Here is a 24,786-nt window from a genome sequence, read left to right on the forward strand (position 1 = left end):
CATCATGGCGTCCATGAAGCCCTTTCTGCCCAACACGTGCCCCCATCCCAGACCCAGGTTCAAGGTGGGCAGCCCCTGGTGCTCCCACAGCACCCATGAAGCACTGGCTGACATCCCCAAGGCGTTCATTACTCTCGGGTAGAGCTGCCTGTTTAAGGTCCGCATGTTTCAACCTCTTGAATTCTGCTGGTTCTATTTTCCCCTTTCACCTCCAACATACCATGTTATTTATCGTACATGTACCCATTAGCTATCTCCCTCAATTACAAGGTATGCTCCTCGGGGTGCCTGGGGGGGCAGGGTTCAGTCGGTTGAGCATCAGACTCTTGGTTTCAGCTCAGGTCATGATCTTACGGTTCAGGAGTTCGAGCCCCACGCTGGGCTCCATGCTGGGATTCTCTCTCTTCCTCTCTCTCTCTGCCCCTGTCCCGCTTGTGTTTCCATTACCACCCAAAATAAATAAATTAAAAAAAAAAAAAAAAAAAAGAAAGAAAGAAAGAAAGTAAGCTCAAGCGTACCATTCGTTTGTTTTGTTCACTGAAACAGCCAAGAACAGCACCAGGCTGGTCGAAGCAGCTCAGGGGTGCTTGCTGAATAAAAGAGTGAATCATTTCCTTCGCCAGGTTTATCTGCCTCTTGAGAGCAGGACCTATCTTAACCTCAGAACTCAGCATGGTAGACAGACTAACGCGCCCCCACCTCAAAGAGGTCCATGCCCTAATCCCCAGAATTGAAGAATGTTACCTTGCAGGACAAAGGGGACTTTGCAGAAGTGATTAAGTTAAGGGCCTTGAGATAGGGAGATTATCCCGGATTATCTGGGAGGACCTAATGTAATCACGAGGGTCCTTATGAGACGGAGGCAGGAGGGCCTGACTGAGCGAAAGCAACGAGGTGAGAAAGCAGAGGCCAGAGCGATGGGGTGTGAGAAGGCTCGCTCTGCCCTTGCTGGCCCTGTAGGTGGAGGAAGGGAGCCTCAGGTTGGGGATGCCGGGGCCTCTAGATGCTGGAAAAGGCAAGAGAGGGAATCCTTCCCAGGAGGAACGCAGCTGTCGAAGTCTTGATTCTGGCCCAGTGAAATCCATTTTAGACTTCTGACCTCCAGAATTATTCGGTAATACATTTGTGCAGTCTGAAGCCACTCACTCGGGGGCCATTTGTCGCAGCAGCAGCTAGAGGAGCGAGGGAACCATGATGCCGCACACGGTGACGGGTGCACCGCAGATGGGCCGTCTGCTAAGCGGATGCTGTACATCAGTACATAAAACGTTAGCTTTCAGTCTCGAACATACATTTTGATCCAGAAAAACAGCAAAGGGGCATTTAAGCCGTGAGCCACAGAGGTGGTGGTGGTGCATCTGTTTTTTCTTTAAGTAACTGACTGACTCAGAGATGCTTATGCTAATATTTCCTGTGCTGGCAGGTCTCACCCTTCATCTACTGAAGGCAGTTTTATTAATCAAAGATAAATTTCCTCTTCATAAAACCCTAAATCAAGATTTAACAAAAGGCGGGGGGTGGGGGGGGGGGAGAAACCAATTTATTTATCGAAAGCTGTCTGGTCTTCACAAATGCAATTAGTTGCACTAAACGCTCTCGAGCGTCTCCCCAGGCCCGGCTGGTGTGGTACGCGTAAGGACTCGTCCTCCTGAACACTTCGAGACACTCGATCCCCGCGAATCTGTTTCTAATGCTGACACTTGAGAAAAAAGATGTGACAGGAAATCGTTGAGGACATGTTTCTGTGTCCAACTGAAAATTTAAACGGTCTGAATTATGGGCGAAGTCTTTTCCATGTCTCATTTAAGAACAAGAAGAAAGCAACCCAAGAAACCATTTTTTCTTAGCTCTTTGCTTCCAATACCCCCAGCCTACCCACCAAGCCTGCCGGTCAGTATTTTCAACCCAGAAACTGAAAACCCAAAAAGACTGGAAATTAACCACTTTCAATGATCACTGATTCACTTTCATATAGAAAAGATCCTTTCTGGGGTGCCTGGGTGGCTAGGTCGGTTAGGTGTCCAACTTTGGCTCAGGTCATGATCTCATAGTTCGTGGGTTTGAGCCCGGCATCGGGGTCTGTGCTGACAGCTCAGAGCCTGGAGCCTGCTTCAGATTCTGTGTCTCCCTCTCTTTCAGCCTCTCTCTCTCTCTCTCTCTCAAAAATAAATAAATGTTAAAAAAAAATTGTAAAGAAAAGATCGTTTCAATCAACATTAATAAACTGGGAAAAAATAAAATTAGGAACAGAGCATATAACTATTTTTTCACGTGGGAAAGAAATCTTGAGATTTTTAAACCTCCAGAATCCATTCACACACAACCTGGAATGTTTTTGGCCCTGTGGAAGATATGTATAAAACTGGAAAGCTGAAAAAGATCTCAAAATAAGCTATCCAGTAGCAACCTGAAAACCTTTTTTTCTGCAACACATGCCATGCACTTTACTGACAAGGTGATCTTGCTTTTTCCTTTCCAGTACTATTCTACAGGATATAATTCAAAAGGTGAAAACCAGAGCTCCCTCCATCCCACTTAATGAACATTTACTGAGCAACTACTATGTGTGTTATTATTTTGGGTTGCAGCAGGACGAAATCCCCAGCACCAAGGTCCCCTGCACGGGGAAGGAAGGGCAATATTTTACACCAACAGGTACGCTAGAGTCCACACTGCGGTGGTGCAAGCATACTCGTCATGCAGAGGTAATTCCTCTGCTGAAAAATCCTAGACCAGAGTTTCAGAAAAGAAGAAAAATATCACACCAATTTCTCTACTAAAAACAGCCATCTCGACATTTCAATGATAGGATAACTGAGTTCAGAGGGCATTCTTGAACACACTGCAACCCCTTTGCCAAAGGAGGGGGTGTTTGCTGTCTGCCCGCTCACCGGTTCATCCGTCCATGCTCCACCCATTAAGTAGCAACAGCCCCAGCCAGCGAGGTCCCAGGCCAGACAGGCAGGATGGAGGCGAGAACACACACTCTTAGGGAACATTTCCAAACGCAGCTGCTCCAGACCGTGCAGGACACGGATGCTCCTCCTCGCCCTGAGTTTCCAAAAAACCACAAGATTCTCTAAAGGATGCGACTGTTTTCTGCCACCAAAACACACTGACCTGTTTACACTGGTCGGACTGGAGGCTTATCTGCCTCATCCCACGTGGTGCTGGCAGCCTGACGCCTTGAAGCACATCTAAGCTGTATCCCGCACTGCCTGCGACGCTCAATACATTACGTCCCGGAGCACTGGCAAATCATGGTCGGGAGCACCTTCCTATAATTCTCAAAAGAACTTGGCAGGGAAACCGGCAAGACCCTTCCTGAAGCGCCAGGCCCAGCTGAGGACTCCACAGGTCATGGTGCGGAAAACCAGTTTCAGAAAAGCTACAGTAAGACAGTCGGAAGACAGCGACCTAGTAAATACAAAAGGAAGCTAACAGAGTGGTTAGCAACAAGGCGTGCGGGTCTGTTCCCACCCCACCGGCGCCAGGGCCCTGCAGACTGAAACGCCACATCCCACCGCGCGACTTCTGTGCAGGATCTTGTTGAGAAAAACCACACCAACCGAGGAGCGCTTCTGGGATACGCGGTCCACACATTCACCTAGACATGCTGAGTTTTGTCTGCAGGTCGGGAAAGCCGGAGTCGAACCAGAACGTACTAACTCCACAGAGAATTCTGTCACCTGGGTTTCATGCTTTGCATTGTGGCCTGGGCACACTTGGGGGCACGGGCGTGGAGACAGCTCGGGAAGCATACTTCCCATTTATCAAAGGGAGGTTGCTGGGGGCACGGCACCCACGGGTCCTCATGTCAGAGCCGCACTAAGAAACATCTTTATTTGTCTGTGCCAAGAAAACCCACTCCTTCTACGAAGTTCGTGTTGCCTGTTTCCTGCTTTACCCTTCTACGATTCAGTACCAAATTCACAGTCTAACATGCGTACCTCCCATAACACACGCCTCTCCCAGGGCTCTGCTCAAACATCAGCAATCTACCCGACAGTCCTTTCTAGATAGCCCCCAAGCACACTCCTGGGCCCACAGGCCTCCACCTGCTTTTACTTTCCTCCTCCGCACTTATTCGCCATCTGACACCCTTTGTGTCTCACTCGTTCATGTGTGTCTTACTTTTTTCCCACGAGAGAGTAACCATGTTGATGGCAGGCACTGGTTCTCTCCTGGAACCCCAGGAATGCTGCCCAGTGAGAGGGGGTGTTTACGAAGTACCTCCTGAATGAACGGCTACAGGAACGGTTAACTGCATAAAACTCTACAGTGTGCATTTCACCTTACTCCGTGAACTTGAACTTTGCCGAGTCTGATGGGTTTACTATTGTTTTGCTTTTTTTAAGTGCTTGGGTAAGCTGGGCTAAATCTTTTGTAAAACAAAGCAAGAGGCAGTAGAGAGATAGGTACAGACAGAACAAAAGGATGATCTAATTCCCAAACACACTGCATTTTAACAGCTGGTAAGGTCTCTGGGGGTGGAAATGAGCCAAACTGTTTAACTGTCAATTAAGGAGAGTCACCGTGATTCAAAAACGGATGATTTCCTTCCCATTGGCTCAGCCATCGGCCAGGTGACGCTGCATATCTAATACGGCCAGTCCGTGGTCCATGGGGTCCATGGGGAAGCCCTCCTAGCTTCTCTGCCTGTCCCCACGGTCCCCACGGTCCCCACTCATTCTGCTCGCTGGTGCCTTTGGCACCAAGGGCTGCTTTTCGTGACAGATGTGTCCAAGTGTGTCCACATCTGCTCATTTTCACTCTGGGATTCTTTGAAGAGAAATGAATGAAGTTTCCATAATTTTAAAAACTGTATTATTCCTCTCCTCTAAAACATACCTCCACACACGGAGCTCCTGAAGACACGAGCCCATAATAATCGGAGGCAGAGTAAGAAATGCGTGAGACTGAGCTCTCTCTTTCCAAACCCCACTGTAGGTAAATTAGGCCTTGAAAACCCACGGGGAAGGAGAGAGAGAGGGCGTGTGGTAGTGTGAGGGGATGACACTTAAGAGGCAGGGGAGGGTCCTTACCTGTTTCACGACAGTCACTGTCCCTGGAGCCATGGCAACCACCGAGGCCACAGCAGTGGCATCATGGGCCTCGGTGCCCAGCTCGATGATCTGCTGGAGGATGTTCACAGCCGTGGGGTCAAGTCGGTCCCCTTACAAGGAAGAAACAAACAGGACACCATTAAGCCCAGTGGCACTGGAGGGCACTGAGTGCAAAACCAGACCTTAACAGAGGCCATTCTTGGGTGGTGTCTTCTTCGGGGGAGGCATGGGTTCTCAGCAATCGCTCGCTCTAACAACAGAATAATCCGTGTGGTCCTTGATAGCTTTAAAGCACTTTCTATAAGAACATCTCAAAACCCCAAACGATCCTGTGGGGAGATGACATTGTGATGAGACACCCACATTTCGTGGATTGGTTACCTCTGCACAAGAAAGACAGGAGACTTGCCTGGGGTCACTGGGTCAGTCACAGCCCAAAGCCAGAGCTGAAGCCCAGATGCTCTGAATCCACACTTGGTGACACAAGCCTGCTTCTCCAAACAGATCCCTGAGAAGTCCCAGCCCGCACAGCAAACCGCAAACAGGGTCCCGTGAGCACACGCACAGCAGGTGGCCAAGAGAGCATGCCAAATAAATCACACACGCTAGGACAGAACATCCAAGGATGTCTCAATTATTGAAACCGGTGGGCTTCAGAATGCCAAACCAGTTTAAGCTTGGGGTTCTATTTTAATCATCTCAGAAGATTGGAATCCGTATCATCAGGGCAGCTACGGAGTATAGACCCTGCCTGCTCTCACCATCTGCTTGGCCATCTGCGACTCTTCTGAACACGGCACTCTGACCCTGATCGCTAACTCACTAAAAGGGAAATTACCGCATGATCTCTGTGTTAGCATCATGTTACCAAGTCTCCGCGCGCGTCTGCATCCCCGCGGACCCATTTTCCTTGGGCCACGGCCCAATGTGAGTCCGTCAGTAAGAGATGGAGGAGGGGAACGTGATGTGTGCTATGTGGAGGGCAGGTGCTGGCATGGGACTGGGGCGATGACAGCGTCAGCGACTTGTATGTATTCACATTGCACCACCCTGGCGTTCCCCTACACACACACACACACACACGCACACACGTGTGCATGCAAAGACACCAGCACAGACACACGTGCACACACACTCTCTGCTTAAGGGAAATATGTCAACTGTGCCTTGCAGCCAGCCAGTCTGAACGTCCAAAGACTAAACAAAACATTTACCTGAAAACCTTACTGAGCTAGAGTAAGGTTTAATTCCTCATGCGCTTGCTCCCTCAGTAACCATTTATCAAGCCTGTCACCAGGAGCGTGGCTCCCAGCAGGGAATCGGCCTCCATCTAACACTCTCTCCCCTCCTCCTGGGACTCACGGGCTCCTGAGACAGATTTGTAAGCAAATTATCACCACACCAGGTTGGTCCCGTACTGGGAGGCAATCAGGGAACAGAGCAGAAATGTCGCATGGGTCCCGAGCAGGCGACATATGATCTGAACACTGAAGGTGCAGGCAGGTGGCCAGAAAAACCATGCAGGGAACAGAGTTCACACAGGGCGGTGCACAGAGGAAGGCCGTGCCTGCACAGCCCATGCAGGACAGCAGGCACAGAGACAGGAGGCAGGCGACACAGGGCAGGGCGCCAGGACCCAGAGCGGCCCAGCCTGGCTGCATGGGTGCAAAGTCTGAGCTTTAGTCCAAGTGCCAGGAAGAAACCCCAGAGAGGCTTTAGAAGGGGTGTGTGTGTGTGTGTGTGTGTGTGTGCGCGTGCATGCGTCAGGGATGACGACAGACAGGCCAAGGCCAGAGTTTGAACAACTGCTGAAGTCACCGAACACGAAGGAAGGAAGCACAAGTTCAGGCCGGGCCTCCGCTCTGGATGCCCCATTTATCAGCCAGGGCCGGGCCACCCTGTCCGCTGTCTCCTGAGTCCCCGTGAGCTCGGCGGCCCAGTGAGCACAGCCCCGAAGCAACAGCCCCACGGAGTGTTCCGCACAGGCTTCTACAACCTGCTCTTCAGGGCTTTAAGAACTGGGAAAAAATGGCAATTTCCCATCCTGCCTCTACTTAATGCCTTCCTCCGAATGCAAATCGGGCTATGGTCACACATTAACTGGGGTTCATGTGCTAGAAAGGGCACTAGGAAAACATCTCTAAGCTTCATGCCCCAATCACCACCAGGCTGGCAGAGTGGTTTGAACTTAAAACTGATCTGGCATTTCAGAGTGATGACTGTTGACACAGAAATCCTGCTTCGGGGCTTTTCAGGCGGCTGGGAAGCAGGCAGTGCTGGGCTCGGAGCTCCGCAGGGCGGCCCTGGCGAGGCCGCCGCTGCCCCTGGAGCTGGAACCAGCCCCCTGGGAGACAGGCCCACGAGGCAGCCAAGGATGGGACAGAAACCCAGACGGCAGGCCCAGCTCCGGGGCTCAGCCGGCCACTTACAGCAAAGCCCTCTTCTCGCGGTACGTGCGGAGGCCTGGCCGCACGGCCGTCAAGTTCTGCCTCTGCTGAGCTTCCTGGGCTCCTATCAGGGGGCGGAGGCCTCCGGGTCTGACGGCGGGGGCCCCCTGCGGTCCGAATGGTGGGCCAAGGATGCTGAAGGGGACCGATTCACGGACACCGCTCCCTCACAGATTCACTCACTCCGCCTGCCTGCTGCAGACCAGCCGGAAGGCAGCTCGAAGGTGCGCAAGGGGACCGAGCGCACGCTCTCACCGCTCTCGGAAGTGTATCTCAGATCCTGGAGCGCCGCCACGGCTGCCTGCGTGCCCTGAACGTCCTCTTCGGCTTCTGTGATGTGCACGTACTGGGTGGAGGGCTCCTCGGGGGCTTCTGTTGCTGGCTAAACGAAAACAGATCATCTGAGTGATCCAGAAGGCCACCTGTTACTTACCCACAAGCCCCAGGGTAACGTACTGAGACCAAATCAATACGCACGAGGAGCCCCTGTGGCACCTCATGCACCTGGCGTCCCTGAGAAATCCGCTGTTCCGATAAAAACACACTTCCCAAAAAGGAAACTTCTCCTTGCAAATACCCAGACGATTTTATTATTTCATTTTATTTATTTTGTTTTATTTAACGTTCATTTATTCTTGAGAGAGAGAGAGAGAACGAGCAAGCAGCGGAGGAACAGGGAAGAGAGAACCACAGAATCCGAAGCAGGCTCCAGGCTCTGAGCTGTCAGCGCAGCGTCCAACACAGGGCTCGAAATCATGAACCGTGAGCTCACCACCTGAACAGAAGTCAGACGCTAAACCGACTGAGCCACCCAGGTGACCCACCAAGACACTGTGAAACGGAGTGTGCTGTTCGTATTTAGAGATTAGACATGCGCGGAGAGTCTCGAACGCGCTCTTCTAACGGCCATTGTCTCCTCCCACTGCTGTCAGTGCTGCTGGAACCTGCCCGGGCCCGGGGCCTTGAGCCATCAGGCTGACGGAAGGAGGGCACAGCAGAGCTGCGGGTGGAAGGAAGGGGGGGGAAACACCATAACACGTGCTGGCACCCAGCGCTCAGGGAGCCTCGGCTATTCGGGCCACTCTCATTTTCATATGAAGGATACGATAAACAACAGACAACGGGAAATGTATCTGCAAACTCAGGAGTCGCGAGGGTGGGAGGGGCTGGAGGGACATTCACAGGTACCTTGTGTCCCAAGGAGAGAAGAGGAGGAACAGAATTTCCACAAGAAATCTGCATCAATAATGCTCTCTTTCTGGAAGAGGTGGGGAGTGTGGGTGAGCTAGAAGGCAGGAAACACGAACGGCACCAAAAAAGAAGAACAAAAGGGAGGACCTTGCACAAAATTTATAGGAGCTGAAGTTCCCATGCTCCGTGAGCACTTCGTGGTAACCGATACAGCTCAGAATGCCAGGTGGTTATTCCTTTCCAGGCAAGGGGCCAAGTTCATGTCAGGGTTTCCAGCCTGACCTGTAGCAGACACCCAATAAATATGTGTTGAATGCACAGATGAACAAAATAAAAAAAGCCTACTTCCTTTACCGGTAAGCCGCGTGCTGCCTGACAATGGCTGGATCCAAGCAACGTCTTAGCCTGTCAAAAACAGGACCCACGCACGATGGCTTCTTTCTCGTGGGGGGAGGGGGGTTCTGCGTCCCAACCACAAGTGGGGAGGACCCGACCAGTGGCACAGGCAGCTCGTCACCCCGCAGGTAACCCAGCACCTGAGACCGGTTTCTTGGCTGCTCTTCTGTCTTGCTTCTGGAGTCGAGTACGTGGCTTTGTGCCAACAACCTGTGTCGGATTCGACGCTCTGCGTAACGTGTTGGCATCTGCAAGAAGCACGGCCTTCGGAGCAGGGGGCCATGACCACACGTACTTACGGAAGCACTAACTGACCAGGAGACATGGGTTTTAGGTCAAGAAATGGCATTCCGATCCCTACGAACAGAGAGCAAATCCTTGCGGCATGAACTTGAAACACCAGAGGACTATACGTTCTCCCCTCGATGAGGACGTGAGGTTGGCCACACATGCCGCCACCCCCACCAATAACCACAGTAGCTGCCGAACCCTGGGGGCCTCCCAGGGACCAGATACAGACCTCAGCGTTTTGAATATCTTGTCTTTCAGTCCTTTTGACCTGCTGGGTATTACCAGCCTCACTGCATGGATAAGGGCACTGAGGCCACTGAGATCAAGTAAATAACGGTTCACGGTCCAGCCATTTATTTATACGGGATGGCACCAGGGTTCAACATCAAGTCTGCCAGACTGCAGTGCACACACACCCTACGTGTTCTCACAGGAAATTTCAAACATACACAACAACAGAGGGATGAGCCTTCCGTGCACACGTCACCTAACGTGAATGATCATCAATTCACGACCGGCCTTATCTCCCCTCCGTGCCAACACACTCCACACTCTTCAACTGGATTATTTTGAAGCAAACGCAGGGGTCACAGCATGTTATCTACAAATATTTTAGAACGTATCCCTGGAACACGAAACTCTTTGAAGACATAAGCACAACGCCACTGGGACACTCCAACGCCCAATGGTAAGTCCTTAACATGACCACACATCCAGGCCGTGTCCTCACCTCCCCAGTCGCCACATTTCTTAAAACTTACTCTTCAAACCAAATGTGAGTTACTGAATCCGTGGATTAGAACTGACTGACACGTCCCCTAAGACTTCAATTTCTAGGTTCTCCCTCCGTTCCAACTGCCCCCCCCCATTTATAGTTCTGTTGGGGGAAGCGGGCCATTTGTCTCCAGACTTTCCAACGGTCTGGACTTCGCTGACCACACCACCATGGAATCCCTGAATGTGCTCTTCTGTCCACCGTGTCTCCTGCCCGTTGGCAGATGTGGAAACTCAATCGGATACCGGTTTCCTTTGGGGCAGGAACGCTTCGAGGGTTGTGTTGTCCGCTTCCCGCAGGAGACACGTGATGCCTGGGTGTCTCTACTGCTTCTGTGATATCAGTAGGCAGCGGTCGGCCACTTGCTGGATCCGTGACATCACGAGAGGATTGCAAAATGCTGACCTTGTCAATCTTCGTTTGTTAGCTGGAAAATTTATAAATAGGAGCTTCTCCTCATCAAATGTGTGGTTATGCTGAGGTATAGTTTGTTCAGAAAATGGTTAAAATAATTGGACTCTTGGTCTTTACTTACCAAAACAGAATTGATGCCCTAATATCCTACAAGGTGCCTGAGCGTCTGCCCCAGGATCAGTATAAACCCACGGACTGAGATACGCTGGACGTGCTTCGCTGTAGTTACTAAATACTAGCAAAAGCCTCAGAGTAACAGTATCAACCCTCCCCCAACAACAAAATAATTGAAAAGAGTACGTGTTTCTGCAGCTCTTTTCGCCTTAGCTTATGCCCCACGAGGGAGGAGCGAACTCCTACCTTAAAAGACTGCTGAATAGTTCCTCTGTGTAGCTATGCCATCGTTTTCATTTACAGTTAGAAGCATTTATTTCCCTTTACTCTCAACGTTTAAGGTCTGCATTTTTTAAACGTTATTTTTTTTAATATTATATAAAATACATCCACGGTTTCAGAATCAAATCTGCACAAGTGGATGTGCTAAGAGGAACTGGCTGATTTCTTTATCCTCTCCATCTTGGTGTGTCCCTACCCTTCCACAAAAAATCCCCCCCTTTGTTTTGACTATTTTATTTTGAATTATTTTTGACTTCCAGAAGAGTTCCCATACACCTTTGCCCCAGCCTCCCCTCGCATTAACATCTGACACAACCACAGGACAATTACCAAAGCCGACAAGTAACACTGGTATGGTAAATACTATGAACCGCAGACTTCAGGCAGTTTTTCTACAAGTTTTCTCCTTGGCGTCCCGGTTCTGTCCCAGGACCCAGTGCCGGATCACAGTCTCCTCCGACTGGTGACAGCTCTCCAGTCTCCCCTTGTCTTTCGTGACCATGATACTTTGAGGACTACTGGTCAGGTGTATGACCATACACATCAGCAACATCATCTGGATACATGACAGTTGCTCATGATTGGATGGAGGCTGAGGCTTTTCTGAAGAATGAGTGTCCTTCTCATCATCACATCCGGGGGCACACGAGGTCACCATGACTCCTGAGGATGCTAACTTCCGGGTGCATGGTTAGCCCCGGGTCTGCCAGGTGCCTCTACTGTACAGACACTACTTTTCCCTCTGTGATCTAATAAATACTTGGGGGCAGAGATTCTGAGGCTATGTAGATAGTGTGTTTTTCCTTAAATTGTGTCTACTAGTTGTAGCATTCATGGATGGGTTTGTCTGCAGCAATGATTACTGCAGTGTTCTAAGGGGAATTCTACTTCCCTCATTCCTTCTACATGTATTGTTCAGAATTCTCCCGTGTGGAAGAAGTGCTCCTTCCCCACCATCCGTTTATATCAGTATGGACTCACAGATATTATCTTATCTGTTGGGTTGTAGCACAACGCTACCATTGTTTGCTTTGTCATTCAAGTTGTTCCCACTCTGGCCATTGGTGGTCTCTTGTCCTTTGACATGCCTCCACCTTTCTGGGGGGTTGGGAAAGATGCAAGATGCTACTTTCTAGGACCACAAAATACTCTAGGATCAGCTTACATATTTTCTGCCTCGGCCCTGGAATCAACCACTTTTCCAAGGACCCTGGTTCCTTTTATCGGAGAATCCTATTAGAAACTGAGATCTAGGTCCCCATGTGCTCACGGCCACGGGGTGCCACTGCTTCTGGGCTCTCTCAGCACAAAAGGCTTCTAAGGAGCACAGGTATGTAAACTAGCTGTGTGTGGGCACATGTCTGGAATCGGCTCTGAATCTATCTGTTGGTGTGTATACAAACACATGCAATCTATTCATTTATCTGGACCTATGATGTATAACAGGACTGCAATAAACAACCTTGTGCAGACAGACACCTTTTCTCTTTTTTGTCAGTATTTACTTTCGGGTAGTTTTCTAGCAGTGGAATTGTTTAGTTAATGGATAAAGAAATGCACAAGTGATTTTACTAGATATTGCTAATTTCCCCTCCGTAGAAGTAGTAATATTTTGCATTCCCACCAGCAATGCGTGAGAGTGCATTTTCCCCTCAGCCTCTCCAACAGACAGGATGTCAAATTCTGGATTCTAATAGGTAAGAAATTCTCTCTCCAGTTTTTTTTTTTTTTAAGTTTTTAAAATTTATTTATTTTGAGAGAGAGAGCGCGAGAGAGCGAGCACAGGAGGAACAGAGAGGGAGGGAAAGGGAGAATATCCCAAGCAGGTTCCACGATGTCAGTACAGAGCCCGACGCAGAGCTCAAACCCACAAACTGTGAGATCATGACCTGAGCCGAAACCAAGAGTCAGATGCTTAACCGACTGAGCTGCCCAGGCATCCCGTTCCAGTTTTAATTAACATGCCTTATGTGTGAGATTGATCACATTTTCAGATATTGAAGGTCATTTGCATTTCTTTTTCTATGAACCTTTCTTATCTCTTGCCCATTTTCCTACTGGGTTGTTGATCACTATTTTTTAAAAAGATTTCATAATGATTGAAAATATTTTCTTTCGTTGTTATCTGTCCGTCTCTTTGCCTTGTTCATGAGTTCTTTTCCATAAGTCTTTTTAAAATGTTTTCATGTGGCCAATTGTTCTTAATCTCTCCCTGTAGTGAATCTGGATTCTGAGGCATAGTTAGGAAAGCCCTCCACACCCTGAACTTACAAATGAATTCATTCACTCAGGTTCTTCTTCTGGTATTCCTAAAATATCACTGTCTTTTTATTTTTATTTTTTTAACGTTTATTTATTATTGAGAGACAGAGAGAGACAGAGCATGAGCAGGGGAGGGGCAGAGAGAGAGGGAGACACAGAATCAGAAGCAGGCTCCAGGCTCCGAGCTGTCAGCACAGAGCCCCACGCAGGGTTAGAACTCACAAACCGTGAGATCATGACCTGAGCCGAAGTCGGACGCTTAACTGACTGAGCCATGCAGGCGCCCCAAAATCTCACTGTTTTTACATTTAAATCTCAAATCTTTTTGCTCTTGCCTCTCTCTACATGCAAGCTATTCATTATTTTATGTTTATGGTTCGATCTGATGCTTATTGTGTGCAGTAGTCTTTCATTCACTCTTTTGGATTTTCCAAAAACAGAATCCTGTCATCTTCAGATACAGATAACTTGATTTCTTCTCTTCCAATTCTTAATGTCACCATTTAGTTTGTCTTGCCCAACACACTGGCTGATGCATCCCAACTGACGTTAAAGACTTGGTGACCTAAGTCCCAGAGCTTCTGGGACATCCTTGTCTTCTTCCTGATTCAACCAAGAAACCCTCCAGTGTTTCCTCACCAAGTAAGAAGACACCGGCTTTGGGACTGAGATGCATGTATAGACTGTTTTTGTCTTAAGGATGTACCCATCCAATTGTACTTTATTGACTATTTTTAATCAGTAGAGGCTTGATTTCGTCAAGTGCCTTTTCTGAATATGTGAAGATAATCATTTCATTTTTCTCTCTAGTTTTATTTTATGATGGATTATATTAAAAGATTCCCTCCTATCGAACTATCGTTCCCTTGCATTCTGGAATGTTTCACACATTGTCATGACGTATGATTTTTTTTTCAAAGCCCTTACTCTTAACCCCTGGATACTCTGATGGTCCTCCAGAAAGTCCTTTGATAAGTGGTTCTCATGTGGGGGTGACTTTGACTTCCGGGGACATTGACAATGTCCATGACGTTTTTGGTTGTCAAAACGGGGGATGCCACTGATATCTGGTGTGTGGCGGTCCATGATGCCACCAAACATCCCGACATGCACAGAACAGTCTCTATGTACAAATGATGATACTGTGGAAGATCATAATGTCAGCAGTGCTGAGATCAGGAACCCCGCCTTAGGGAGAGACTGCAATAAGTCCGTGGTCGTGACACTTGGTACTTGAAAAGAGAGCTACTGGCTTTGAGAACACAGATGTGTTTCCAGCCAGTGACTGGTTCTGACCCCGAGGGTGAAACAAAGATGGCGGGAGGGAGCACAGGCCTTGAGGAACAGGACAGTAGGGCCTAGATTCAGAAGATGGAGACCTTCCTGGTTCTCCTGGTGAGGACTCCCAACATACTCCTTGCCTTGCGCTCTTTTTTCAGATGCAAAAGTTGAAACTCTGGATTGGTGAGTCACAGAAGTGAAAGTGCCAATGACACCAACACAGACATTCACAAAATGGTCTAAACTCAACTCCGGGCACGAATTTACACGCACAGCCCAGGTCTCACCCCTCAGGCAGGAGATGGGATTTGAAAAGACTTCCTAGCTTCCCGACCAGAAAACCCCAGCCTCTGAGAAGGACCCACGCCTGCTCCATCTGTCATGTGCATCTGGAAATGTCAAGATCAATACCGTACTTTAAAAAGTTACCTCCCACTTGGGATCTCCTTCGTTTTCCACCAACTTCAGGCCATGCTTGTTCTTCAAGTGTCTGTTGAACTCCCACTTGGTGCCATACACAAAGCTGCACACAGGGCACTTCAAACCACCTGAAGGCACAGAGGAAAAAAGAGCGTTCGCAGCACATAAAAGGGCCCCAGTGCGCCTCCCTCCCGCCCCTCAACTCCAGGGAACACACTGTTTGTCTCCAGTACTTACATCCAGTCCCAGCTCCCCTCCGTACTAGAACAGAACAGCGACAGCACAGATGTTTTTCAGGGCAGACATTTCTAAAGCTTAATGTACTTCTTTTCATTTTCCAACGAGCATTTGCAGAAAGTCTAATATATACGTCATATTTTCGGTGCCGGAGTAACAGAATTCCTGTGGCCAAGTGAGTAGGTGGCCTCAACCATTCTTTCATTTTTGTTTTCATTTGAAAATAACAAGTAAGTTAGAAAACAAAAAGAACTGAAGGACAAGGCTGCTTTCCTCAACCGCCTGTGCCCCAAAACATGAACCGAGAGCCAGGCTCCTTCACACCAAAAGCTGAGCAATTTGTATAAATCCCCATTTGGATTTCCCAGTAGAGACTAAGTGAAACGCCGCTATAAAATCTTAACACATGTTGTGGGAGGCATGGATGCTTTAAGAGCATGTACAGCTCTAGGTAAAAAGACAAACAACAGAAAAAACCCTCAGAGTGACACAAAAGACTATCTTTCTAAAATTCTATCAAGAGCAGCAACTAAATTAGTGACTGGACAAAAATCACTTTTCACAGGCTGTCAATTCAGAAGCAAACTCTAGGGGCGCCTGGGTGGTTCAGCACGTAAGCGTCCGACTTCGGCTTAGCTCATGATCACACAGTTCATGAGTCTAAGCCCTGCATCAGGCTCTGCGCTGACAGCTCGGAGCCTGGAGCCTGCTTCAGATTCTGTGTCTCCCTCTCTCTCTGCCCCTCCCCTGCTCACGCTCTGTCTCTCCATCTCTCCCCAAAATAAACATTTTTTAAGTTTTAAAAAAGTTTTTTTAAGTTTAAAAAAAAAGAGAAAAGAAGCAAACTCTAGCCTCAGGAACTCTAGCCTCAGAGGGAGTTGTCCCGGCACCAGGTCTCCAAATCCACACAAACGATTAGCAGGATTAGCAGGCCAGAGTCAGGCTACCCACTGGTACCATCAGGCCAGCACCCCGAGCCAAGCCGGGGTGGCGTCGTGGGCACAGCTGGTCTTCCTGCAGCCACCGTCGGTCTAGTCTCCACCCCGCACACAGAACGGGCTTTTGAATTTTTTTAAGGTTTATTTTTGAGAGAGAGAAAGTGAGAGAGTGTGGGGGAGGGGCAGAGAGAGAGGGAGACAGAGAATCCCAAGCAGGCCCTGTGCTGACAGCAGAGAGCCTGATGTGGGGCTTGAACCCACAAACCGTGAGATCATGACCTGAGCCGAAGCTGGGACGCTTAACTGACTGAGCCATCCAGGTGCCCAGAGAATGGGCTTTTATTTTTTTTTATTTATTTTTTAACATTTATTTATTTTTGAGACAGAGAGAGACAGAGCATGAACGGGGAAGGGTCAGAAAGAGGGAGACACAGAATCTGAAACAGATTCCAGGCTCTCAGCTGTCAGCACAGAGCCTGACGCAGGGCTCGAACTCACGGACCGCAAGATCATGACCTGAGCCGAAGTTGGCTGCTTAACCGACTGAGCCACCCAGGCGCCCCCAGAATGGTCTTTTAAAAATAAACTAAATCACATCCCTCATAGGTATAGAACCTTCCATCAGACCCAGAATAAAATCCCAGCTCCAAGAGGTAGCCTGCACGACTTTACTGTCACCCCTGTGACACTGATCACCCTTGTGTGATCTTATTCCTGCCTTCTCTCTGGCCTTGTCTCCTCCCCACCCTTCCCGCAGTCTCTCCTTTCTCTGTCTCTGGCATTGACCAAGCTCATTCCCTTCTTGGCAAACCTGGTGTCATGGGGTCTACGGCCAGTCCTTCTGCTGCCTCTGTCCCTGTCTCCATCAGACTTGTTGTGCTCTCCTGCACCCGCCCAGGGTCTGAGATTTATTTCTTGCTCACTGGGGTACTGAGGAGGGAGAAGAGGAATTCTGTACTGATGACGAGGCTGTCTTGACAAATTGCATAATAACAGGCAAATCTCATGAAGACGCGGAACGTAATTTAAGCATCTCCCAGATGCAAGTATGATGTGCTTGATTTTCGGAATCAATTCCATGTCAGTGGAATCTGACAGTGTACTCTTCTGTAACTGGGGCTTCCTGTATACAACCTGAGGTGGTGCGTGATTCCCCACACAGTCATGAGCAGAAAAGGAAGCCAACCCAGATGGCCAACAGCGCGTCCCCTCGCGCCTTCAACTCACTGCTTTAGAGCCTCGCCACGCTGGGAGGGCGCAGGAGAGCACAGCAGGCCCAACAGAGACAGGACAGAATCAGCAGAAAGACTGGCAACACCAAATTATAAACTTCCAGAACATTCTACAGAGGAGGCAGCTCAAACAGGGGCTTATATTTTCCAAAACTTACACGTTGTGCACTCTTTTTTTAGGCCAAACGAAATGGGCTTATTCTTTCCTACCTAGCTGATAATTAACTTAGATTTTAGCTTCCTTTGTTATCACTTATTAATCATCTAAAATGATGTATTTTCCTAGGATCACCTTTTTTAAAGCTCTCCAAGATGTGAGAACCTCTGCCTTTTTTCAGTTGGTTCAAGTGAGATAGGTCCTCCTATAGAGACTTAGCAAGAGGCAGCAAACAAAAGAGACCTAAATGGAATTAAAGACTCCTTCCGGGGTGCTCTTAAATGGAAACTAATTTAAGGAGAAAAAACATCCTTATATTATGTTTAAATTAAAATTAATATGCTAATGCCCCACATTAATTAAAACCTCAACCTTTGCCACATTGCCCTTAATTAAAGAACAATACATTGGAAGCATGTGACCCAGACTAAATGCAGAATGCGACCACTTAATTGGCATCAAAGACGAGAGAAATTAATTTCCAGTTCAATTCATTACGTTCTTAGGCAATGCACAATAAAGGTCATGGGAGATGTGGCGAATTTACTTGTGGCCCTGGTATATAACATGCACACCATAAGAACAGCCAACCCCAAAATTGCAGTTTCCTCAGAAGGCGTGATGAACCAGGCAAGAGCACAGGACGTCAGGAACAATTTTAAAAATCGATCATGTCACCTTTGCTCTTTTTGGAATGCAATGTATTCTGGAAGAGTCTTAGGCATTAAAATATCTGCTCTCCTTTGTGGTGGGTGACCTTATTGAAAATTCAATTTCATCTCCAATAACATTACTCCCAGGGTGGTGCAGAACGTGAGGCTGGGCAGTCAGGTACCTGGAACTGGCACTGACATGACCCAGGAGCCACTTCCTGAAACTCCCGGGCCTCTGTTTTCTCTAAGATGAAATGCTAAAGCTCGTAACTTTAACAAAGGCACTCCAGTAGACAGAATAATGGACGCCCAGAGATATTCACATCCTGGAGGGAAGGGGATCCTTGTGCACTACTGGTGGGAATGTAAACTCCGCCACGTTGGAAAGCAGTATGGAGGTTCCTCAAAAAGTTAAAAATACAACCACCCTATGATACAGCCATCCCGCTGCTGGGTTTGTATGGAAAGGTAATGAAAACAGAGTATCAAAGCAGTATCTGCAATCTCATGTTCACTGCAGCATTATTTACAATAGCCAAGATATGACCACAACCTGTGCCCATCAGTAGACACGTGGGTAAAGAAGATGTAGTGTATACACACACACACACACACACACACACACACACACACACACACAGGAATATTAGTAAGCCATGAGAAGGAAGGAAACCCTGCCAGTTTTGACAACATGGATGAACCCTGAGGGCATTACGCTAAGTGAAATGAGTCAGACAGAGAAAGATAAATACTGTATGATTTCACTTATAGGGGGAATCAAAAACAAAAACCAAAAAAGTCAGACTCATAGAAACACACTAGAAAAGTGGTTGCCGGGAGCGGGGGACCACGGGAGACAGGGAGAGGCTGGTAAGAGAGTGCGCACTGGCAGTTATAAGATGATTAAGGTCTGAGGGTCTGATGTGAAATGCGGTAACCACAGCTGATAGCTGAAGTTTGCTAAGAGAGTAGAACTTACACATTCTCAACAAGAGCCAAAGGATTAGTGTGTGAGGTGATAAATGTGTCAGCCGACTGGATGATGAGAATCCTAAATATCTTACAGCTTTGTGAACGATACCTCAGTAAAGCTGGAAAAAAAAAAAAGGCAGTGGGGACCTGTTTGTAAACTGGATTAGGCCCTCGGGGCACGTGAGCCCACACTAAACAGGTGGGGGTCCTGGCCCCCAGGAGCTGACGGTCTGGAATGGATTGTGCCCGGATACACAACAAAGACAGGTGTGTGAGGTTTTCATTACAATGAAAAATAAATAAACGCAGAGAAAGAAAGAAGAAAGGTTCACATCCTGATCCCTGCAACATGGGAGGGTCACCTCGTGTGGCAAGAAGGGACTTTGAGGTCGTGATTCATCAAGGCTCCTGAGACAGGGAGATCAGCGTGGATTATTCAGGCGGGACTAATGTAATCACAAGGGTCCTCCTGTAGAAGAGGCACAAGGGAGGTCACAGAGACGCCTCTACTGTCACTGGCGGCCGTGATAGTGGAAGAAGGAAGGGGCTGAGGCAAGGAATGTGAGCCGCCTCTAGAAGCTGGAACAGGCGAGAACAGGCTTTCCTCTGGAGACTCCAGAAGGAATACATACGTGTTAGCAAACTCGACCTGAGCCTGTGACACCTGTCTGGGACTTCTAACCTTCAGAACCTTAAGATAATCAATCTAGGTTGCTTTAACCCACCAGCAAGTTTGTGGCCATTTGTCACAGCTGCGGTAAGAAACTGATACAAGCAGCTAGACAGTAACTGTGACAAATGAGCTTAATTATCAAAGGAAACTGGACACAGAGCAAGGTGATGATACAATATTAGGAAGCAAAACGTGGACCCGGACTTTGTTAAAATCCCCACTTCTTGCTGTCTCTTAATCCAGTTTCCTGTCCTGAGACCCGGCAGAGCCCCAGCCCAGAACGAGGAAATGCGCCCAGGACAGCAATCTAGTGGAAATCCTATGCAACCATGACGTGGAGGCCCCTGGTCACACAGCATGCTGTCAGAACACTACCAGGATCTCTCTCAAACCCCAGATCAGCAGATCAGCAGCTACATCAGCAACTAGACCTGGAGACAAAAAAACTCAGAAAGAGTAAACGGCAGCCTGTGTGTGCGAGACCCTCTGACACAGGATCATGTGACCACTATGGAATGCGAGCCAATCACTGTCCCAGAACAGGACCATATGCTTCCTCCTCCTCTTCCTCCTTAACAAGTGCAAACGTGAGACAAGCTTCAGGGGGGACCAGCCGGGCCCTCGCCCACTTTGTGGCCTGGGCTGACCACTCTCCCACCCGTGTTTCCTCTCTTGAAAACAGGAATGACGATGCCGACCTCACAGGGCCTCTGAGAGAGAAAGGAACGCAGAGCAATAACACGGTGCGATGACATCACATCACTGGAAGCACCTGCCAGTCAGGTATGGAATCCGGGCCCTAATAAAAACAATTTTAAGATTAAAATGTCTCCAAATCAAATCAATGACTTTTGTGTAACCTGGTAGTTTCTGGATTTTCTTCTATGCTCTTTGCCCTGGATTTGGTGTGAAAAGCCAAGGTATGGATATCTATCCAAGGTGCGTATGCACATACTTTTACACTCTTCTATTAGGGTAGTTCAAAATCACGCCAAGATTTTAGCAGATGCCACAAACGCAGCCTTCTCCTCGAGCCCTGCTTTTCCCACTGCCCCTCATCCCAATCGCCACCCCAGCCTCAATGACCCTCGAACAGTGGGGCCGGGGAGAAGGGTCAGCACCGCAGAGAAGCAGCGAATTCTCCTCCTGTGAGCAGCGTGGGTAACTGTTGGAAGGAACACGCATTCTGTTACAGCCAGAACACGGGGCCTTGGAGGAGCTTCCCAGCCTTCGTCTGCAGCCCAGGCCACAACACGATAAAGGCCACCACATCCCAGGGTCCAGCACAATGTCGGGCACACTAGGAGCACAAGAGACACATGGTGACCAAGGAACGTGGGAATAAACACGACAGTCAATCTGAACCATTTATCAAGCACTACGTGTCAGGCACCTCCTGGGACCTTAGAGAGTGAGATCTAACCTCTACAACTGCTGTTGAGCAGTATCAGCACCTCGTCTTCGAAGACACGTAACACGACGTTCAGAGAAGTGAAGCGAGTCGTCCCAGCGCCACAGCGATCGGCCACCCCGGCTCCGGGCCCCGGACTCCCATGCCTGTGCTCACGCCAATAACCTGGAGTGACCTGGAGTGACCTGCGGGGCTGCTCTGAGGTCACTGGGAAGGAAGTAAGCAGCCTGCCAGTCCCACCTGTGTCCTGCGGTAAGCTCAGGACGGAGCTAACGGCCTGTGAAGCGAAGCCAGCCCCCAGCCTGAGACCTAGGGAAGCGGCCCCTGAGCTACTAACTCAGGCAGATTCCGAGAGGAAACAGGGCCGGGCCCGCTGCAGCCACACGACGTGAAAACGTGTGTTTGTGTGGGAAAATGCCTCACGTCCATATTAACGAACAAGCGACGGGCTAAGAAAATTAGCAAGAGATTGTCCAATCTGCCTTCAAAGTATCAGAAGGACACCAAATATAAGCAGGGAGTAGTAACACATCGACACGGCCTTCCGGGCAAGTCTCATTACCGAAACGCACCAGAGTTCTCAGGGGACTGTGGGTCCCAAAGGGGTGCCATCATCACCCCTGTGCCCTGGGGACCAGTGGCGGGCGGGAGCCAGCTGCCACCAGCTCGCAAGCCGCTGTGCGCATCTCCGTCCAGTTCAGTGACATCACACTGATAGCTTAAAATTAGCCACAGCACAACCATTTCCACTACAGAAGCTGGCGAACGCTGTAAACCAGCCTCCCTTATCCCTGCCCCTGAGACAGCCCGTTGGTAAACATTTATGGAACACGACGGGTGGATGCCCGAGCAGCCGCCACTCCAGAGGCCTTCGGGAGCCCACTGAAAATCACCCCGACTCCACGGAGACCACCGGGGAACCTTCCCCCAGAAACTGGCAAGGAACAGAAAAGTCTGACCTGGAAACATCTCTGCCTTTTAGGCCTTCCTCCCTACCTCCTGCACAGTGCCACGCGTGGACATCCTTCCCAAATCCCTGAGCATCGTAGGTAAGAGAACCTTTGCCCACAGCTGATGGCTTTGCCTGTGTCAGAGCATGGCACTGCTTACGCTGGGCTGATGGACAAGGAGTCCCTTCCCCTGTGGGGAAGCCGTAACACCACTCTGAGAAGGGTACATTTTGTTCACAGCTTGTTGTCACGTCACTCTAACACATATTTCTCTATACCAAAACAAGAAGTCAGTAAGTCCCATGAAGATATTTTTTGATGAAGGACTAGAAGAGAAAAACAAAACCAAGTGTGGGGGGTGGGGAGAGGTTGGGGAGAATTCTGTGAAATTAATCAAAAGACGACGAAAATTTCCAGTGGTACCCAAGCACCCAGCGTTCCGAACACAGCAACTGTGTGCATCCCATGTTGTCCCTCCGTTTTCCTGCCTGCTCTCAGACAGAGGAACAGTGGGAGCATCGTGCTCTTAAAGATCCTAACCTGTGTTCATACTCAACCAGCTGTCTCACTTCAGAGACTATTCTCCCGCCAAAATACAATGGTGTAATGTCTCTTATGAGCCAAGAGAGGCATCTAGTTGTTTCCTTCCTCAGTTTGTCCCTTGAAGGGGGCACTGGAAATGTGTGTGTGTGTGTGTGTGTGTGTGTGTACATATGTATATATATACACATACACATATATACATATACATATACGCATGTATATGTATACATGAAGACACCAAAAATGCCCCTGCGAAGATAAAAATTAAAACCCGGCAGACCCTGTCAGGGAATGCCAACGGATGACAGAGCGTCTCAGAAAGGTAACTGAAAACGTAGGGCAGGAAACAGTTCGGCACCGGCACATTCTCCGCAAGGCGATGATGAAAGTTTGGAAGCAGAGAGCAGTGATAGTGTCATCAATCAGAGCCCCACGCCTGTCCCAACAGCCGCAGTAAAGGTCTATTTCCTGCCAATCCAACCCAACAGCGCGAAGGATAATAAAAGGAATGTCTATCCTGCTTCTCGAGCAATCTGCTGTGACTCTAAGGCAATCGGTTCTCTCCTCTGTGATTCCTGGACCGGGGCAGGAGGGGCGGGGTGGGGGGCGGGGGGCATCAAAAATGATGCAATGGCTCTAGAGCTCCAGAGGGCGTAGATGTTTTCAGGAAAAAAAAAAACAAGTACGAAAATGTATTGCGTGCCACTCAGGTAACCCCGTCCGCCACCAGGAGAGAAGGCTGCTATTGACTCCATTGTCAGGCGAAGGGCCTGAGCTGGAGAGGCTGGTTAACGTGCCCCGATGGCACCACTCAAGGAGCAGAGCACAGACTCGAGCCAGGGCCCCTGCACCCCCCATGGCACCATCCCAGTCTCCAGCTCCACGAAACGGTCATTAAAACACGAGGCACACACTCCCCGTTACCCCTGATGGATGGCTCTAAAATTATCCTGAGTTTTTATGCCGTTATCTACCTCCATACATCAGCCCTGTCACTGAAAGTGCTGAAGGATTCGGTCAATTCATTTGTTTTATATGAAGATTCATTCAAGGCAATCCCAGCGAGCGGGGACTTCGCGCCGCACCGGAAACCTCGGAGCGCCCGCACCTGCAGCCGGGAGCGCCAGCCCGCATCTCTGTTCACTGGGGGCAGGTTTCTAAAACGGTCTCTGGCTTCAAAGAGTCACAGGACTCAGGAAGTAGTAAAAACTGATGGACTGTGTGCGGCAATCATTTTTTTAGTTGAATTACTGAGGCACGGATATAAATACAGCAGCACTTCTCTGTATGGCAACAGCTCATGAGCTCAACCTTCTCAAGTGGGAATATGCGATCATTTACTGAAAAAAGCAGCAAAAAACAAAAAAAAAACAAAAAAAACCCTCTCAGGCTTTTCAAGAATATGAGAGGTTTGCATCCATTCTGTTCAGTTTAAATGCTCTAAATGGTTTATCCTTTTCAGGATGAATAAGCAATCTGAGCACTCAATAAATATTTCTAGATAATCTAAAGAAGCTCACCTACAAATATGCTTGCCACGGCATGATTCATAATTGCCACAAAAGAGGAATCTGGAAACCCTACCATGTCCAACAGGAGCAGGGCGAAACAAAATGGGCCACCTGATGCTGGACCACAAACAGCCCTTGGGAGTTATATTGAGGGAGACAACAGAACGTGCACGTGAGCAGGAACTTTCATGCAGGAGGAAGGTACACGGACCAAGAACAGAAGGCAGCCAGCGCTGGCAAGTGAACGTCGTGGGGAGGGTGGTAAATTAGGATTCCTCATCCTGGATTTCCACGGAGGCAGCAAGTAACGCCGAGACATACCAACGGGGGACGTGGAGCACAGTCATGACGACGGGGAACTAACAAAATGCTCAGGGGTCGGGGCTGAGCTGCAAGACGTCCCAGCTCCTCTCAAGGGGCACACCGCCTACCTTGCTGGACGAGTGCGTCGGCCGCCAGCTCCCCGGTGCCCACGTTGGCGTATTCCTCGTTGGGGTGCTTCCTGTTGTAGTGCCGTTTCAGGGAGCCGGATATGTTACAGGAGTAATGGCAATGGGCACAGCGGAAGGG

General features: G+C 49.0%; 1 protein-coding gene across 7 annotated transcripts in view; it reads right to left on the reverse strand.

Annotated features, from left to right (window-relative positions):
• ZFAT (zinc finger and AT-hook domain containing) overlaps positions 1 to 24,786 on the reverse strand; it is a 286,335-nt gene that overhangs the window by 20,196 nt on the left and 241,353 nt on the right. For 6 of the 7 annotated variants that reach the window (XM_023248127.2, XM_045050258.1, XM_019823176.3 and 3 more), the window contains 4 exons: positions 24,648 to 24,786; positions 14,949 to 15,067; positions 7,769 to 7,895; positions 5,046 to 5,176 (listed from right to left, as the gene is read on the reverse strand). In XM_023248127.2, the coding sequence (XP_023103895.2) occupies positions 5,046 to 5,176; positions 7,769 to 7,895; positions 14,949 to 15,067; positions 24,648 to 24,786 (516 nt within the window). Of the gene's footprint in view, positions 1 to 5,045; positions 5,177 to 7,768; positions 7,896 to 14,948; positions 15,068 to 24,647 lie in introns of those variants that run through there. The other variant, XR_006592795.1, reaches the window with a different exon arrangement.

This window comes from Felis catus, chromosome F2 (genome assembly GCF_018350175.1).
Source record: "Felis catus isolate Fca126 chromosome F2, F.catus_Fca126_mat1.0, whole genome shotgun sequence".
In the NCBI taxonomy this organism is placed as follows: Eukaryota; Metazoa; Chordata; class Mammalia; order Carnivora; family Felidae; genus Felis; species Felis catus.